Below are 19,601 nucleotides of genomic sequence, written 5' to 3'. Positions count from 1 at the left end.
AAATCCAAAGGGAATTTCCTATTTTAAAATCCATTTAAGTATATGTTTGATGAGCATCCACCCAACTTTCCATTGGAAGTATTTATCTGTAATGTAATGACATGTAAAAGACAAATATCAAGGTCTCCTTTATAATACATTAATAAAATAACAACAAAATAATCTAGTAGAATTCTATAAATATCATTTTCAAATGATGAATACATTCAAATAAAATTGTTTGTGGAGTGATAACAGTATTTGATAGTATGTATCTATGTGAAATGCCATTTTCAAAGATGAAATGTGTAAAACTGCATTAGAATTTAGCATTAACAGATGAACATTTGCGATCAATTTTGAACCCCAATTAAGTGAATTAGCCTCTCAAATTTTCAATTATGATTAAAAGACCTGTATTACCAAAATAATTGTACTCAATTATTACTAATGTATTTTTTATTTCATCAATAAAAATTTGGGGGGCATAATTTTTCTCTCATTATATAAGTATTCAGTAGCCTTGATTTTGCCTCATAGCCTGCAAAGCCTAAACTATTCATTATTTGATCCTTTACAGACAGTCTGCTCTTTTCAACTGGGTTCCAACAAAGAAAAACAAAAACAAAAGAGCAAAAGCAAATCCCTTTAGCTTTGTTTCTCACATATGATAGACTAAATGAACTGAATCTTAAATTAGTGAGTGGCAATATTTTACCCATGATTAGAGGAAAGGGGGAAAAGCAAGTTTAAAAAAACTACCTTTATTTTTTTTTTAATTTCTTTTTCAGATACATATTCTTAAACAGGGATGTGTTTCATTATTCAGACATTCAGGCAATGTTGACTTCATTAGTGTTGACATAAAAGAAGCATAAAAATGCAAAATATTGTTGGCTTAACCTGAACATACCTGCATTACCTATTATTGACCAGTTTGTGTTGCCAAAAGACTTATTCCTTGGCATTAAAATGGAGCACTTAAAAAATATTGCTAAAAAGCAAATGTCTACATACTGGTCTTTGCAGCAAATAAGGGTATTTATACTTTTAAAATATTTTAAGTCCATAATTGGATTAATATACACACCTTCTTATAAGGAGTTCAGATCATATAAACACTGTACAGTCAAAAAAACCCTACTGAGAATAAAACTAAATAGGCTTATGATAAGAAATACAGATATTGCATGTATTTACAAATATCATAGACACACAAATTTGGTCAAATACTGTAAAGAAAGAAGAAGTGGTTTCACATTATAATGGCCAAAACAACCATCTACCTTGCTCAAAGCAAATAAAAAAACTCATAATGTAACTCCTGTAGTTTAAGACATCATGACAGAATACAATAGATAGAATGGAAACTGTCGACCAATTTTACAGCAAATGTTTTATCGACTGAGTATAGGTCTTCAAAATCAAGAATTTGAGAATATCACTCATAGGATTCAAACAACAATGATAAAAAAAATGTCCAGATTTGTGGTGCCTAATATGGGTGCCTAATTCATGAAAAACAATGCAAAGAACTTTTGGCTAATAAGAAAAATAAATTACAAAGTATAACTAAATCCCTGTAAATGCAATAATGAAGTAAAAAAATGTGGATTTACTTTAATACACATTTAATATGTTACCTTGAGACAATTAAAATAAATAAGCATGCCTGGAGGCATACACTTAATGACAAAGAAAGAACTGGAGGAAGAAAGGAGTATAAGGGACAGTTTGTAAATGAAAGATGAGTATGGTATTTGATCAATATAATTATCTTTCTAGCCAGCCTTTTTGTTTTAACTCTCTTGAAAATTCTAGCTAGTAAAATGTGACAAAAGTACACCTGTGTCTTTATGGCTTAAACAAAGCACACATGAAAAGTGGAATGGGTTTCCTTTTTTATAGAACCATTACTTTGTTCATATGCAGGCACTTCAAAAGACTGGAGGCAAAGCACCCGACCCATCCTCTCCAAAATATTTTTCAATCATCACTATTACGCTAAAAAGTAGGAAAATTCCAGAGACCTAGCAAAGTCGAATACAAGAGACTAATGTGCAGAGAGGGCAATAGAGTGACCCAGTTTTTATTGCTGGGGGTCTTTTTTTTTCTTCAAAGAGCAAAATAATTAATTTTAATAAACCACACAACTGCATGGCACATCCAAAGTTTTCTGCTTAAGGAAAAAAATGTAATCATTCAGCAGTAGGTTTATGTGGGATTTCCTTAGGCTTCAACCTTAATACACTGCAACGAGGTTCACATTTATTTCTTCTCCTTAGCATAATTTTTAAAACTCCAACATATCTCATCTCTCAATGTATTCATTTCCTGCTGTCTAACATGCATTATCTGGAAGCATAAAGTTACATTATACAAATATTTTGCATTTTAAAAATAAGCACTTTTGCCACTTCTGCAACACTGCACTTCACATAGTGGTGCAACAAAAGCAGAACTTTACCACACTATTTGTGATTCATTTTACCATGACCATCGGCAGAACCCATAGTTTTTTCCTCAGTACCTCTGGGCAGTGACTGTACCATGATTTCAAAGAAAGAATGTTAATTTAACTCATGAATAGCAGTACCATCAGTAATACTGAAATCAATGCAGATGTTACATAAAATATGAACTTCTCCAGGAATAACTTCTTAAATATTTAGGCAGTTCTGATTTCTCTGTTGTATTATCCATTGGGGAGAAAATTCCTGCTTGATTGCTCTTACAGAACTTATGAGAAACCAGATTAGGTAGATAACTGGTTGACATTTAAGAAACTGTATTGCTATCTACAACAGGGGAAGAGTTTCTGAAAAATATTCTATGGAACTGTATTCATCAATACTACCTCATTGGTCCAGTCCATTCACTGATGGGCAAAGCACTCATGTTTTTGACAAAACTTTAAAGCTTCCATAAAAGTTAAATTAGGAAAAAATATATGAATGTAAGACAACCACAAAATGAAGTATGAAGATATGACATTTTTGTCTTTAAGAGTCCTTGAAAATATATGTGGCCACTACAGAGATGATTTTAATCACAAGACAGCAGATGAACATGTAAGTAACTCTCCATGATCTTTTTGTGTCCAGAGTCATTTGTGGCGCTGAATGGTTTTCCTTTTCCTTCGTTTGAAAAAACAGCAGCACCTGCAGAAAGAGGAAAACACTATATAAATGTACTAAAATGTCAAAAAGTACAGCTGACTCTATCACATTAATTTAATTGTCATAAAGCAACAAGCCAGTGCAAGATAAACAATGAGCACGCCAAAGAAGCATATATATTAGTTAAACTATGGCGGAATTATTACTATTATGTTTCATCAACGTGCCTTTTAGGAATAGCAATGCATTCTGTGCAACATAAAAAGGAGTCACTAAATTTAAAAAAGCTTTATATCAAGATTAATTGAGAATTTATGGAGTCCTGAATTCAAACTAACATGCCACATTCTATTTAGGTGTGAACCTTTGGCAGCCACATCTTTTATGAAGTTCATCTTATGCATGCTCTCCTTTTCTCCCTGATATTTCTAAGTGATTGCTGAAGCCATTGTTAGAAAGGCAATAATGATCCTGACACTAGTGATTTTATTTTCACCAAGAATTAATTTAGATTCCAAAAGTAAAAAGAAACCCACTATTCACTCTTCAACAAATATTTCCTATCATATTCACAAACTGGAAGAGAGAAAATACACTAAAATAAGAACATCAAGATTGGTACATTTTAATTCTTTAAAGGGATTTTCTTAAGCTTATGCTAGTTTAATGTAAAAATTATGCTTAATATTTAAATAGCATAAACAAGATTAGCTGATTCAATTTGTAATCTATGAAGAAAATGCAGTCCAGATTTTTATTCCTAGATGAAAAAGAACTAAATACAATCCTTGAGAGAACTAGTTTCTTTCACAGTAAATTCTCCTAGTCATAAGAAGATGGAACACATACATGACTATTCTAGCATAATGTGGAGGCTGGAATAAACTGAAAGAATTAAATGAGAATCATTAGAACAGCACAACACACATACACCCATATCTTAAAAGTCTGGCATTCCTTCAAATAAAGTTATAGCTTCCCACACACACACACACACACACTCAAAAGAAAAACAATCTATCAGAATTTCCAAGACAATAGGTACCACATACAGAGAGGCTGTTAATGTTCAATGTTACTAAATATTGTAATTTGTCTTTTCTAATTCCAAACGATACAGTTTTTAAAATATCTACTGAATAGATGTTTTAAGCCCTTTGGAACAGTGAATTTAATGTAATGTTCTGACAAATAAGTAAAGTATCAGATTATCCACATTTCTATTAGAATTCACCTGGTCTGACTTATTTTTTCAGTACCATTAACCTGCCTTCAGTTCTTAAGAGTTGAAATCTTCCTATTTCTCAACTGTACAACTGCACAGGAAAACCACACCAAGCATTTATTTGATACTAAATAAGGTTTTTAAATTAATCCTCATGGTAGAGACCTTTTAAATTCAAAAGCAATCTAAAAGAGACTTTCTGTTTTTTTGAGAAATTAATCCCACTAAATAAAGAGCAAATCCTTGAAACAGATTTCCAAAAGTAAAGCTGGGAGAGAATGGAGAGCTGATGCTTAATTTATACAGAATCTCTATTTCGATTGACTGTAAGGGTTTAGAAATGGAGTTGGTGATGATAGCACATTATTGTGAGTATAATAACAGCACTGAATTATGTATGTGAATGTGATTGAAAGGGGAAATTTTGGGCTATGTTTATTACGAGAATGAAAGTTAGAAGATAAAATGTGGGATTGTAGAACACAGCAAACCCTGTTGTGGACAATGGACTTGGATTAATAGTTCAAGTACAATAATGTTCATGATTTATAACAAATATACAACAGTAATACAAGGTGGTATGTGGGAAAAATACACCTAATGTAAACTACGGACTACAGTTAAAAGTATTTTAATATTCTTTCACCAATTATAACAAAGGTACAACACTAATATAAAGTGTCAACAATAGGATAAATGGGGACATTATTTTTTTACATGATTCTTCTATAAACCTACGAAATGTCTAAAAAAAAAAAGAATTTAAAAAAAGTAAAGCTGTAATTTAAACTGACTACCACCAGAGGGCAGCATTGCCTTATGTGCTATGAACACTTCCAACTACAGAAACGAGAATTGATATTTTAGAATTTTTAGGAAAGAAAAACCTTCACCAAGCTCAAGGTAATTTTCATCTTTGGCAATACGCTAATGACACACAAACATCTTCTGTCTGATTTCTTGTGGTATAAGTCATTACCAAAACCTAACAGACAGTTTTAGGGATCTTCATTGTCTCCGATCTCCAGACACTCAATATGAAATAGTGCCACTCCCAGACAACCACTCCATCACACTAATGTTTTATTTTCCTCCCATTCCTTACCGCTAATCCAAAAACACTGTTTACTCTTCTGTCTCAATACTAAAATGTAAGCTTCATAAGGGCTTACTCACATATCCCAATAAATTGGCACAAAGTTCGTACTCATTATTTATTGAATGAATGAATGATGAACCACTTGATAAACACAAAGCCTTCAAAAACTGCTCTAAATTTGCCTCATAAATACAAGTAGCTCCTACTAAAATCTATTCAAAATACTACAGCACGTTCTGAAAGCAGAGTTCCTACCCACAGGGGACAAACCTAGGTAAACTTCCTAAAATGAACATTTTAGTACCTATGTGAGGCTTTTCTAGAAAAAAAAATGGCTTGTACGAAATTCTTAAAGGAGTCTGAATTCCCCAGGTTAAGAACCATTACTCTCAAGATGCACCTGCTGAGTCATCCCATCTGCTTCTCCATTTCCAATGGAGTCTTGGTCCTGGACGATATGAGCTGACCACTGCAGATACTGAACAGAACTCAGGCTTTTGATTTTTATAAGTGCAGGTAAATGAGTTAAAAGAGATGAAATAATTTTAGCACTCAGTACAGTTGAAAGGAAAAGAAAATAGTTATTAGTACTAACAAGAAATAATGGCAAAGATTCCAAGAATTAGCACCTACAGAGGCTCACAGAGCAGTTTATTTTTTTCAACAAATTCAATTATCTGTTCTTAGTAAACTATCAATGCCTTTAAATTTTAAAATACATATTCTTTCCTCTTGCTACTCAAAGGCTACAATTTCTTATACATTTGTTCATGTATCAGATGGGGTCGCTTCAGATCCCGATTACTGACAAGTACCCTGGGGAAAGGGATTAAGCTTCCCAAATACTTAAATCATGTTCTTGTCAAATTTTTCTTTTTCTTGTTTCTGTCTTTATTGTCCCTTATGTGATTCTAGTGAGCCAATCTGTTCATACAAGTCAGGTTCATTCTCTATCATTTGGGAGCTAGACTGAAGGCTTTGAAGTCATGTCTCCGCTCCAAAAACCTTTGGTAATAAATATGAAATCCTGCTTCTGATTAACTCTTAAGTTGTTTTAAATACCATTTAGGCAAGGAACAGGAAATTGTAATGGATTCAAAGGCTACATACCTGCATGGGTTACTCCTCAAACATACCCACTCTTTTCTTGCTCCACGCTGCCACTCAACCTCTTTTCTCTGACTTCTACCACCCATCTCCCTCGTCAAATCATACTCATCCTTTGAGCGCAAATGCAAATGTGTCCTTATCCATGAAGACTTCTCTATCTTCCCAGCTAAAGTGCATGCTCCATTCTCTGAACTAAGACAACAGTTTATCCCTCACCTATAGTGCTAATCCTATAATACCATGTATCAGACCAAAAATTCTCTCCCTGATTGCTCCTTAGAATCACCTGGGAAATTTTAAAAAATGTAGTGATAACCAGGCCTCACTACAGACCACTTAATTAAATCAGAAACTCTGACAAATGCAGCCTAAGCATTGGTATGTTTTTAAAATCTCCCTGTGATTATAATGTAAAGCCAATCAAAAATCCCTAATGGGATATAAGTGTCTTGATTTATCTTCATAACCATCATAGTACCAAACACACAATATACTCTTCACTAAATGGTGGAAGGGGCAAAGGAAGAAAAGAGAAGGAAAAAAAGTTTCATATTACTTAAAAACTCAATAACCAAAGGAAGAATTGTTCTCCTAAATTCCTTGAAGAATGATAAGGATTCTGTCATTTGTATCACCTGTCAAAGTAAAATTCTCAGCTACAGGAAACAGGTAAGGTACAATCTCATTACTATTGAAGGGACCATTTATACTTGGGGGAACAGAATATTTTTCATCACTTGGAAATCATATCTTCATTCCAGTGAGGTACTATTTTAAGAGATTTGAGGATTCTGAAATATCCATTGTAGAATACATTCTTATTAAAGGTATCTTTTCCAATCAAAGGTTTAAAAGAGGGATGGAAGATGGGAAGGAAACAAACTCCGAAGGAGAATTCGAAGCAGGTTCCTAACTACCCATGAAATGATGGAAGAGAGAAGTAAGATACAACTTAGAAAAGGATATCATGCTCATTATTCTTAGTCAGAGACTAAGTGGATATCAGGAATGTAATATTGAAGAAGTAGAAATCTAAGAATGAACCTAATTAAAGAAAAGACAAAATTTATGTGTTTAAAACAAGTTCTGAGAATTTCTGCAACCAACTTCGTTAAAGCATTACTGAAATGATCAGTTGCTACCCATTTGTTTTATAACAGCTTTACTGAAATATAATCATTGTATTTTTAAAGTGCTATTCACTTACAGTTTAAAAAAAAGTTTCATTTAAGAATGTCCTTAACAAAACAGTAAAAGTCATTAATTTTTAAAATCTTGACCCTTGGGTACAACTTTTTAATACTCTGTGAAAAAAATGAGAGGGACACATAAAGTACCTCTGCTTACCTAAGCACCACTGCTGTATAAAGGAAAAACACTTGTATGATTGTTTTAGTTGCCACCTAAACTAAACACTTTTTTCATGGAACCCCATTTCTTACAGAAAAAATGATTGACAAAGTATGGTTATTGAAATTTGAGGAGATATTATCTTTGGCAGATATTATCTCAAAAATCAACAAAGTGAACTTGTCACTTCAAGAAAAACAACTGATATTATTTGTTCCCAATGATAAAATGAGAGTTATTAAGAGAAAATTAGAATTTTGGAAAATTTTTATCTGCTACTGGGAACCTGACAGCTCCCTAAAACTAAAATACTTTTCTGATGAGGTCAGTGGTGATATTAAAGCATGTGATTTTTTTGGTATTGTATAATGAAATGTGTCAAATTTGGAAGATTTCCATAAATCAGTGAACCAATATTTTTCAAATAAGTTCACTGACATGATTTCAGATTCTACTTTGCAGTTAACCTTTAAAACCTCACTTACTGAGGGTTTTTGTTTGTTTGTCTTTGAGGAGGTACCAGAAGTTGAACCCAGGATCTCATATATTGGAAGCAGGCGCTCAACCACTGAGCTACATCTGCTCCCCAATAAGAGTTGGTTTTTTCAGGGTTTTTTGTTTGTATGTTTGTTTTTAGGAGGTACCAGGGACCAAACCTGGGACTCAATTGAATTTTAATGTAGTATCAAAGAAGAATATCCATAATTATCTGAAAAGAAGATTAAAATTCTCCTCCATTTTCCAAAAACATATATATGTAAGGCCAGATTTTCTCCATATACTTCAGAAAAACAATCTGCAACAAAATATTGAATGCAGAAGTAGATATGTGGTACCAGCTGTTGTCTAAAAGAGATTTGCAAAATATACAACAATGACACTCTTCTCACCAAATGTTTTTTGGTTTTGGAAAATACAGTTATTTTTCATAAAACTGTATTAATATATAATGGATTTACTATTGTTATTTTAAAGTGCATTAAGGTATTTACCTTAAGATTTTGTTTAATTTCTTTCTAATATAGTAAATATCATTAGCTCTAACCCATATTTGGAGAAAATAAAGCTCTTTGGGGTCCCCCATAATTTTTAAGAGTATAGGTACCTAATACCAAAAAATTTGAGAACGTAGCTTTAGAGATTTTCTAGGCTACTTATCCATACTAATCTGGTGCTGCCCATTATTTTTCTACTTATGTTTCTACTTTCTTCTCGTAAATACTGGAAATCCTTTCAGTAATTAAATATTTCATACCCATAAATGGTTAGCATTTATTAGCTAACCTTACTAGTACCCAATAAATATTTGTTGATTGAAATTCTACTTAGAATCAATTCTTACTGTTTATTTAAAGGAAAGCAAGTCCTATTCAGCCTCCTCAAGCTAATGAGTAATGATCTATATATAAAAACTCAAAAGCATTTGGTACTTTAGAGAATACAGGAATAATAATTTTATAATTCAAACAGTATCCTATTTAATCATTTTGAAAGCTATAGTATAAAGTGTTATGTTTACTTAAAACAAAGTTATCAATGATGGGTAATTTTTAAGCAATACCACAGGTCATAAAATACAAAAATACACTTTGGATTTATTTAAATTGATAATACTATTATTGTCCACAAATCTCAAAATCCCACTTTGATACCTGTCAGGCTTTAAAAAAATGTGTGGTAAATGCACTAACATTAATACTATACAGAAAAGGAATATTTTAGATCAATGGAGAAAATAAACACTATTATATTTTATGATAAAATAAAAGATAGCACATCTGAAGGTAAGACTTATCCATTCAATTCACCTAGGAAATTGGAAGTTATATACAGTGTTGAGAGTCTCTCTGGCTAGTAAAAGTTACAAATAAGTGAATAAAAGTTAAGACAAAACAGAATCACAGTGTAAGTTAAACATATGAAGAGTCATATGCCTAAAACTGGGGTGTAGAATGGCAAGGGAATAGGTAATTTCTATGTGAGGCATGCCAAGTGGAAAAGGGGGAGGAAGTGTCTAGTAGGTAAAAAATGGATTTAAAAACATGGAGCTATGAGAAGATCATTTTTACCAACATTAAAGGTAATTTTCTTAAAAGTTATTCCAGAGTGGTAACGGATGACGGTGATATGAATAATTAGGGACACTGTAAACATAATTAACATTTCTGAATCCTATACTTCGAAGTAGTTAAAATGGAAAAATTTTATGCTGTATATATGTTAGAACAATAATGGTTTTTTAAAGAAAAGATCTTTTCAGGGCAAAAGACACCAAATTTATAGGGTTAACACTATCTATAAATTTTAACACCTCACTCAAACTCTTCAAACAGAAACTTTTAATCATAATTTTGGGTATTATGTATGCATTGAGAATTATTATATGCATTTATTATAAAGCCCAGGCACCTTATGTGCATTATCTCAATTAATCCTCACAAAATCCCTATGAGTACTATGAGTATAAATGAGCTACTATTAATTATATGATTTAATAGAAGAGGAATCTGAAGCTCAGAAAAGTTGCTCAATCTCACGCAGCTGCAATTTGAATCCAAGCAGACTGACTTCTGAACTTTCACTACAAAATATGAGCAATTTTACTGCAGACTCCTTACATTTAGGTAGCAGGACATTTTGCTTAAAATAAACCTAGTTTTTTTTTCTTTTTTTTTTCTTTTTAAAATCTAAATTGTTCTTTCTTTCCAAAAGCAACAATAAGACTTAATCATGTAATTAACTATGCAAAAGATGTTGAAATGAATGGTTTCTCATGATACCAGACACAACAGTTCTAAAAAGTTTCTAACAATTTGGAAGATCATTTGAAGTTTCCTGGGGAACCATTTAAATAGGAACTCCTTGGTGAGAATGTGTCCCATTCATAACCCTTGCCATCCAGTTTAGGAAGAAGCAGAAGAGTGTTGTTGATTGTTTGTACTTTGCAGAAAATGGATTTGGTTTTGTCTTTTTCAAAGTTATATTCCTAAGTGATGAATGTCCAACTATGTGACCATACCGAATACCAGTGATTGTACACTTTACATGAATTTATGTTTTATTAACATGTATCAATAAAGTTGATTTGTTTAAAAAAGTTACATTTCTGATTCTAATTACCATAATTATATTTAAATTTATCTCTGTGTCTTTGTTGCATAAGTTCAGTCCCTACAGGGAAAGATCTTCTAGGTTTTTAACCCCAAAGTCAGTAATAGCACAGACTATCACATAACAGTATAATGTTATGCAATAATGTAAAAAAAATTAGCCATTTAAAAGTTATATATTATTTTATACTCTGTCAATTATGAAAAACATGTAAAATTAAGCCCATCCAGAATGTGGTAAAAATAAACATCATTCACTCAATAAAAAATAAAAAATAAAAAATTTAAAAAAAGTTATATATATTAATTCTCCCAATTAGACAAAATGCTTCGCTTGATAAGCTAAACCATGTAGATTTTACTTTGCAATAGTCATGCATTTTCTTTGTTCCAACATGTATTTATTGAAAACCTTTTATATGCTAAATACTTAGCTAGGAGCCAGAGAGAGCAAGGCAGATGATGATTTGAGAGATGTCTTAGCTACAAAATTTATATGACTTAGTTCAGGAATAGGGAGTGTCAAGGGTCACACCTATGTGTCTGAATAAACAGGGATCATTCACTGACACAGGTTATACCAAGGAGGGAAAAAACTTATGGGACATATAAGTGGGGAAGTTTCAAAAGTTCAGTTTTTTGACACACAAAGTTTAAAATCCCTAAGCAACATCCAAGTGGCAATGTCAAATAAGCAGCTAGATTTGTGAGTCAGAAGAGAGGAGTAAATTGGAGATATAAATTAGGGAGGTGTCAACATAAAGAGGCTGCTAAAGCAATGGGAATGGACGAGATCACCTAGAGAATATATGTAACTGACAATGAGATAAAAATGAACCTAAGATTGAAACCTAAAGAAATGCTGCACTGAGAAGCAGGGTGGAGAAGATTAGGGGAAATCATTTATTCAGTAAATATTAAGTGAGCACATACCAAGTGCAAGCACTATATACTAGGCACTAGGAATACAATGCCAAACAGACTTTGCAAAGAAAGATCGAAAAATGTGGCTAAAAGATTAATCTGGAAAGATCTGAAAGAGACTACTGGATTTAAGTATACGGAGGTAAATGGAAATAGAAAGTTGGATTGGTAAAAAGTTAATTATTTAACTATTTCTTAAGGCATACTGTGTTAGGCACTGGGATACAAAGATGAAAAAGGCAGAGTCCTTATTTTTGAGATGTTCACAGGAGGCTAGATGAAGAGAAAAATACATACAGATGCAGATTTAAAGAACCAATGCAATATAAAGCTCAGAATGGAAAATGGTGGGATATGGGGTTGGGAAAGATACTGGGCCAGACTATGAAAGGTAAGAAGGGATTTGGTGCCGTGTCAAGGAGTCTGGACTAGATGCTCCAAGCAATGGAGAAGCTGTCCTTTAGGAATAGCCTTCCACCATTCTCACCCCCCACCGCCTACAGATAGAGACCCAAACATATAAAAAAACACTCCTACACCATCCAAACTAAATAAACTACTATTCTTCAAATTCATCTCCATAAAGCATTCTCTGATCATCCTATCAGGAAGTAACATTTTTCTATACAAGCTCTAACAGTTTGTTTCTACATTTTTCGTATTATCTGTCACATACTGATGCATTAAGAACTGCAATCTCTCTGCTGGTTTGTAATCTGTTTAAGGGCAAGGACAATCAAATACTTCTAAAATCTCAGCAGTGTAATCTGGAGATGAATAAATGGATGAATTTAATAGATTTGGTTGAAAGCAGGTCTTCAGGTGGATGTAAACACAGACAGCACAGTATTAGTTGAAGTGTGTAAGGACGTAATAATTTAGGACACTGATGAAAGAAGCACAAGCCTGGGAAGAACATAAATGAGAAAGGGCATTGCAACTGGAAGTGGAAAGATAAATAGGAGCAATAATAGCTACTGAGCAAGTGCTATGTGCCAGACAAAATACCAGTGCTTTATCACATTTAATTTTCTCAACAACCTATGAGGTAGATATTATTAGCCTCATTTCACAGAAAAAGGAACATGCTTGAAGAAAGTAACAAGTAAGTGTCAGAGCTAGGATTCTACAATCTAGGTTTCCTTACAAAGAACATGTGTTCTCTCATCTGTCACACTGCCTCCCCATTTTCTTAACTGTACTTAGGATTGTAACTAAAATTCATGACCATAAGCCATTATTTTTATTTTTTTATTTTAAAATATACACATATGTAACTATTAATATCCTGAAATCCACTAAACTGAGTCAATAAATTCATTGTCAAAGCTGATTAAAATGGATTCTTTACTACTGCTTCAAAAGGAAAATCCACAAAAGTCTTCTCATGTTGCAGTCAGCAAATAAAAATTACCTTGGAAATTATATGAGGTTCATTTTGGACATGAGTAAAATGTTTCAAAAACGAATTCTAATCTAAGCAACTTTCTTTATCTACTCCAAAGCTGACTCAAATTTGTTCTGAAACTGAGAGAAGCATTGTAAACTCAGCATTACAACTAAAGGTAAAACTCAGAAAATAATTTAAATTTAACATTATTTCTACTGGTAGAAACATTTTTCATAATATCTGCAATTAGTAGGAATATTCAGATGAGGATTTTTCAGTATAGTTTATTTTTTCACTATATAGTAAATTTTCACTATTATAGTAAATTTTTCACTATAAACCACAGGTATTTAATAGCAATGAATTATTAGTAAATTAACTACTGTTTTAGTGATACCATTAAAGTAGAGGCTGAAATGTGCATTTAATAAGCAGGTAAAAAGAAAGCCTAACTCCAAAATCTGTCTTTCTATTTAAAACAGTATTTACTGTTTATTTAAAGCCTCTGTGTTACACAACAAATGCACAACAAGCACAAGCAGGGTGGTTTACCATCTACTCATTTCAAAAGTGCCCCCAAATCTATGCCATTTGAAGCAAAAGTTGCAGCAGGCAAAAGAGCTCCTCATACAATTATTTCTTGCTTTTCAGAACTAACGTTAATGATATCAAATGCTTTTTAATAACTTTTACCAATTATAATTTCTATATTGAGATTTTGTTTTAACAACACAAAACAGTTCTAAATCTTTCAAATTACAGTCAACGGAGCTATTTCTGCCTGCCTACACTTGAAAACTCACCACATGTTCAACACTTTCTGGCAGCTATACACAAAAAAATACAAGGAAAAAAAGAGAGAGAAAGAAATCATCAGAAAACAGCCCACAATGAAATTATCACATTGTTTTTCATGCTTAATTTTTTCCAAGCAGCCTTATTGTAATTTAAATTCACACAAAAAAACCTAATTTTAAACTAATATTAAGCATGCAGCACACTATAAAATGAATAATTATTTACCCTTATGCTTACAGAGAAAATAAGCATCTATAGCACACCAATAACTTTCATGCATAAATACTCCTAAAATTCAAAAGTTAAAAATATGCTGGTAATTCCAAATAAGAATTCAAGAACAGTTCTGAAATAACTATTTTGGTACTACTAAAGCCTTTACCAGGATAGCACTATTTTAAACTTAGTGATTAAAATAGTAAAACACAACACTTGTTTTGCATGCACCTATTTCCTGGAGTGGGGGGAAGGGGAATCCTTGAAAGTTAATTGTACATGACTATAAATCTCAAAACATGCAGTTTAAGAACAGAAAGTTACGAAAGCAAGCAAAACAACTACATACTTGGTTTCATCCAGCACTTCTACTTCTGTAGGGGCTGTGATGGGTGCATTTGAACGTCCTGCAGTTGGATCATCTGTGTTTAATTCCCCATTTGTAGAACTTACAACCTGAAAAAAATATATATATGTATATATATAATATATGCTAAGTAATATTTATATAATAATAAACACAATTAAGGTTAAAGTATCTAAATTAGAACATTAATATGTAGAACACAAAACAATAAGCATATATTTCATAATAGAAAGCAGTAGTACATCTTGCATTTTATTAAAGATGAAGGTCATCCTATATTAGCTTTTCAGTTTTCTTCCTTTCCATCAGGAAACTTCTGTCTTCAGTCTCCTTCCCTCTAATTTTTAAGGCTAACCCATACACTTGTATCTCAATTAGTTCCATCTGTGTGCCCATCTCCATTGATACCTTGATATATCATGAATCATGAATCACTTCTTTTTGGAAATATCAGTATTTCTCTTTCTGATGGATCCATCACTTCAACCTGTAACCACACTCCAATCTCTATGTCTCATATCACCCATTTAAATAAATGGCAAAACCATGCACTAGTTGTTCAGCTCCAACTGGTCTTCTTGCTTTTACTTGTTATCCCCTCCCCCCATTATGTATTCTCCCCAGAGCAACCAGAGTAATTCTTTTAAGCTGTAAATTAGATCATGTATAATCTCTTGTTTAATACTCTCCATTTGCTGGTTTCCCATTTCACAGAATAAAAATGTATATTTCTTAACCCAATTTACAAAATCCCACATGGGATACTGGGTACTGTCTACCTCTCTAATCGCACTACTTTTCCCTTCACTCACAGTCCTCCATCCAAAGTGCTCATTCCCACCTTAAGGTGGTATTAGCTAGTCTGAATGCCTGCAATTCTATTCCTACCTACAGGCTGGCTTCTTCACGTCTTTCAGATTCTCAGAGAACATCTCCAAGACAGGCCTTTCCTGTCACACAATCTAAAGCTTTCTTCCAGACAGACATACTCTTTCACACTATTATTAATCCTTTATATTTTTCAATCACTACATAATATTTATCAATGTTGTTGTTTATTTATAGTTTCTTGACACCTCCCCTTGCCTCCATTAATTTTTTTTTTTTAGGTATCAGGGCCAGGGATTGAAACTGGGACCTCCCAAGTGGGAACAGGCACTCAACCACTTGAGCCATATCCACTCCCTCCATTAACATTTAAGTTCCATGGCAGCATGAATCTTGTCTGTCTTGTTTCTTACTACAGTTATCCCTTCCACATGCCAGAGGTTAGGAGTATGATATCCCCACAATCTGGAAAATCCACATAAAAATTTTTGGCCCTCCCTTCATGCCAGAGAAGAAGTCTGAATTTTTTCTTTTTCTTTTATGGGGAATTTACAGTACCTTATTATAAAATTTGGGTTAAGTATTATATAATACTATAAATATATTCTATGCATTTCAGAGTTTATAAACTTTTCCAGTGTCATCTGCTGGCCTTTGAGTGTCACCTGTAGCTTCCTCAAAATTCCCCCAAAAATTCCCACTTAATTTCTTATGCCAACCTGTGATATATCAAACTATGATGGGGAGAGTCATTATGTGGAAGGGATAACTGCAAACCTTCCCACTCCGTTTGGCACAGAATAGGAAATCAATAAATATTTGTTGAAACAAATAAGTGCATGCATGCATGAATGATACCCTAAAACAAAAAAACAAGATCAAAGCCATAACAAAATTTTCTAATTCCTCAGTCCTACAAATTCACCTTACAGCCCTAGTTCTTCCATCCCCCTTATCTCTAAGCTGCTTTAAAAAAAAGTCTTAACTTAAAGTGCTTCTATTTTTAAAACATTTTCTATTACTTTATTCCTTAACCCTTTGCAATCTGTAGTCTGCCCTTCTGGCAAAACTCAGATAAAAGTTCCCTTGATGGGACCAATGATTCCTAAAAAATATATTCACTGCTCTCTCCTCATTACTTGTTTTCTTTACATTTCTGTATCATGTGGCATCAGCTTGAAGTATACAGATTACTTTGGAGTGTACAGGTCTAGACTTAAAATCTAGCTTTACCACTTACCAGTTAGGTGACCCTGGGAAAAATATCTTCCTAAACCTCAGTGTTCTCAACTATGAAATGGAAAATAGTAGTATTTATTTTACAAGGTTGATATGATAAAGAAATGGCATCAATAAATAAAGCACAAGAGTTCAGTAAATGATGGCCATCATTATTACTGGCAGTTTAAGCTACAAGCATGGCTTCAGCTATCAACTCTATGTAAAGAATTCCTTGAGCCTAACCACTCACCCACATCTTTGGTTAATTGGGCATCTCCCTTTGGCATTTTAACCTCAGCATTTCAGAAACCAACTTCATCATTCTCCCTCTTAAATATGTTACTCTTCCTATGGTTCTTATTTCTATTAAAGTCCTATCATCTTCCCAGACCTCCAGGCTCAAAGTTTAAGAGTTTTTTTTTTGATGCTTCCTCCACTCAGATCCCTAATCTCTTAAAAAGGAAAAAGTATTAATATACCAAAGAATTGGAAGCTATTAAACTTAAGAGTGAGGGTACCATTTACATAGCCTCAAATTTCTAAAACTTAGTTAATTCAAATTTCTTACTGAGGTTCCACAATGTGCCAGACCCTTGGGAAAACTCAGTAAATAAGATGGCAAATATCCCTCCTCTTATGAACTTTACATTCTAGCACAGAGGGAAAAAAGGCCATCTCCTCCATCTCACCCCAAGAAAAGTAACAAGAAATCAACTAATGTATTTAGGTTGATTCATGAATTATGAAAATTCAGTTTCCTATATCCTATGTGGGGCAAATACTTAGAAATAAACATTGCATTTGTACATACAGCTGAAAATATGAAAAACTGTCATCTTCAAAGGCAACCCAAGCAGTCACCAAAGAAGAATACTCATATCTAACTCTGCCTTGCTGCTTCTGGGTGCCTGCTTCACCCTTTCTATTAATTCTTTTGAGTTCTTTGTATATTTTTCTCTTTATTTCCTCCTTGTTCTGAAAATATTTAAAAATAATTTCTGTTCTGATTATTAAACAAATTTTACTTGTTTAGTCTTAATTTTTAAAAATTTAGAGTCCTTTATTATATTGGAAAGGAGCTAGAAAGCAGGATTCTTATTGTACTTTCATATTCTCCATTACCTTTAACTAGCAGAAAGTCTTGCACAAAGGAGATCGTCAAAAGTGTTCATTAAACAATTTCCATTGCTGTGCTCTCAAAATAATATTAAACAGGTTTTCAGGACCCCACCTCAAATTATAGGCAACTCCTCTAACATATCTTTCCTTACCTGAACAAGAATAATTGAAAATTAAAAACACAGGTATTCTAAATTTTCAGATATTGTCCAGCAATAGTAACTACTATACATTGTAATTATATCAGCTGACTCATTTGGTTTATAGGGGAAGAATTTCTGTACCTGACTTTGATAAACTTTGTTAGTGAAATGTGTTGAACCCTGTTCTGCACGATTTACCAGAACCAGATTAGGAGGAAGTACTATCATTTTTTACGTAATTTCTTAATTCTTCAGGTCTCAGTTTAGATTCCACCTTTTCTAGGAAACCTTGACCCACTGAATCCAGTCTAGGCACTTTTCCTCTGTCTTCCCATAACAACTTGTACTTTCTCCACTTACCATAGTGCCTGTTTATTAACCTTCTCCATTGCCTGAAAACTTCATGGAGACAGGCACTGTATCTGTTTTTCTTTCTTTTATTAAAAAAACTAGTACCAGTAGCTATTTATATATATGCTGAATAATAATTGGCCAGGAAACTGAATATGATAGGGCCAAGAAACTTATTACCAATGATTATAAGGGAAAGAGGCACACTTGATTCCCTGAGGGCTTTACAGGAATAGATTCAAAATAAAGTTGTTAGATATTTGAATATTATTCTTAGTCTCGAGTGGGTAAAGTTTGTCATATGTACAGCTATGCCCTGTACATTTCATTGAAGAGAGAGACTAAAATTAGATAAATTCTACTAGACAATGTTTTCTTTTGGTTGTGCCTCTATGTTCTACTTCTCAAAGATGGATAAAAATAGTAGACAAGATTCTTAATTTACAAAAGTAATAGGTTCTATTACCTGGACAATTTCTAAGACCTGCCCTCTATATCTGATACTTTTTTTCTTAATGTGGCAAAATCTTAAAAGTTGGTAGATAGATCTGGGTATGTGGGTAAGGATAAAATTGCAGTTCTTTGTAACGGTTTTTGTTTTATTTTTCCAACTGTCCTGAAAGTTTGAAACTATTTCAAATATTAAAAGCTAAAAATAAAAGCACATCTGAAATAACAAACACCTATGGCTCTTTCTACAGATCAAAACAGCAAAAGGATTCACCTTGTATATCAACTCTAAACAGTCTAGAATGCTGTATGGTACTGCACTGAGAACAATGATCAGTTCCATGGGGGAAGAGTGCTGTGATAAAGGAAGGATGAATGCCATATGCCCAGAATGGATCATCTAAGGTAAATGCCAATTCAGCTTCTGAATTCCTTAAACCTATAACATGTTTTCTTACCAGATAGCTACCCGCTTATTATGGAAGCACAAGGAAAAGTCTTTACTGAGAAACTATTTGATGATATGCTCATAGTATTTGCTGAGAATATTTTTTTTAATTGCCATATAAAGACACTTTACTTTTCTCCTATTATTAGTTTTAAATGATAATTTTATTAGTCTAATTATACAAGTGCCATGTAATAACCTTTTAAGTAATTTTGAAAGTGGGTAGGATATAAATCATAAATGAATTCTATCTTTATTTTGGAAAAGGACAAGATCTAAGCATGATCTTATTTAGGTTGTCAGTAAATTTTCCTGACAGTCAAACTTATTTATTGTCTGACACATGAAGTCAGT

At 32.9% G+C, this 19,601-nt stretch overlaps 1 protein-coding gene across 8 annotated transcripts in view; it reads right to left on the bottom strand.

The window, feature by feature from the left end:
- Positions 1-727: 727 nt before the first annotated feature.
- The window catches only part of CSNK1G3 (casein kinase 1 gamma 3), a 110,981-nt gene continuing 92,107 nt past the window's right edge, over positions 728-19,601 (bottom strand). For 4 of the 8 annotated variants that reach the window (XM_004456894.4, XM_004456898.4, XM_004456895.4 and 1 more), the window contains 3 exons: positions 14,670-14,776; positions 14,110-14,133; positions 728-3,140 (listed from right to left, as the gene is read on the bottom strand). In XM_004456894.4, coding sequence (XP_004456951.1) covers positions 3,086-3,140; positions 14,110-14,133; positions 14,670-14,776 — 186 coding nt within the window. In that variant the 3' untranslated portion in view covers positions 728-3,085. The remainder of the gene's footprint in view (positions 3,141-14,109; positions 14,134-14,669; positions 14,777-19,601) is intronic. The other 4 variants (XM_012524555.4, XM_058277948.2, XM_058277923.2 and 1 more) reach the window with 1 other exon arrangement.

This window comes from Dasypus novemcinctus, chromosome 2 (genome assembly GCF_030445035.2).
Source record: "Dasypus novemcinctus isolate mDasNov1 chromosome 2, mDasNov1.1.hap2, whole genome shotgun sequence".
In the NCBI taxonomy this organism is placed as follows: domain Eukaryota; kingdom Metazoa; phylum Chordata; class Mammalia; order Cingulata; family Dasypodidae; genus Dasypus; species Dasypus novemcinctus.
Note: the sequence above shows the minus strand (reverse complement) of the source record. Positions and strands in the feature narration are given on the sequence as shown.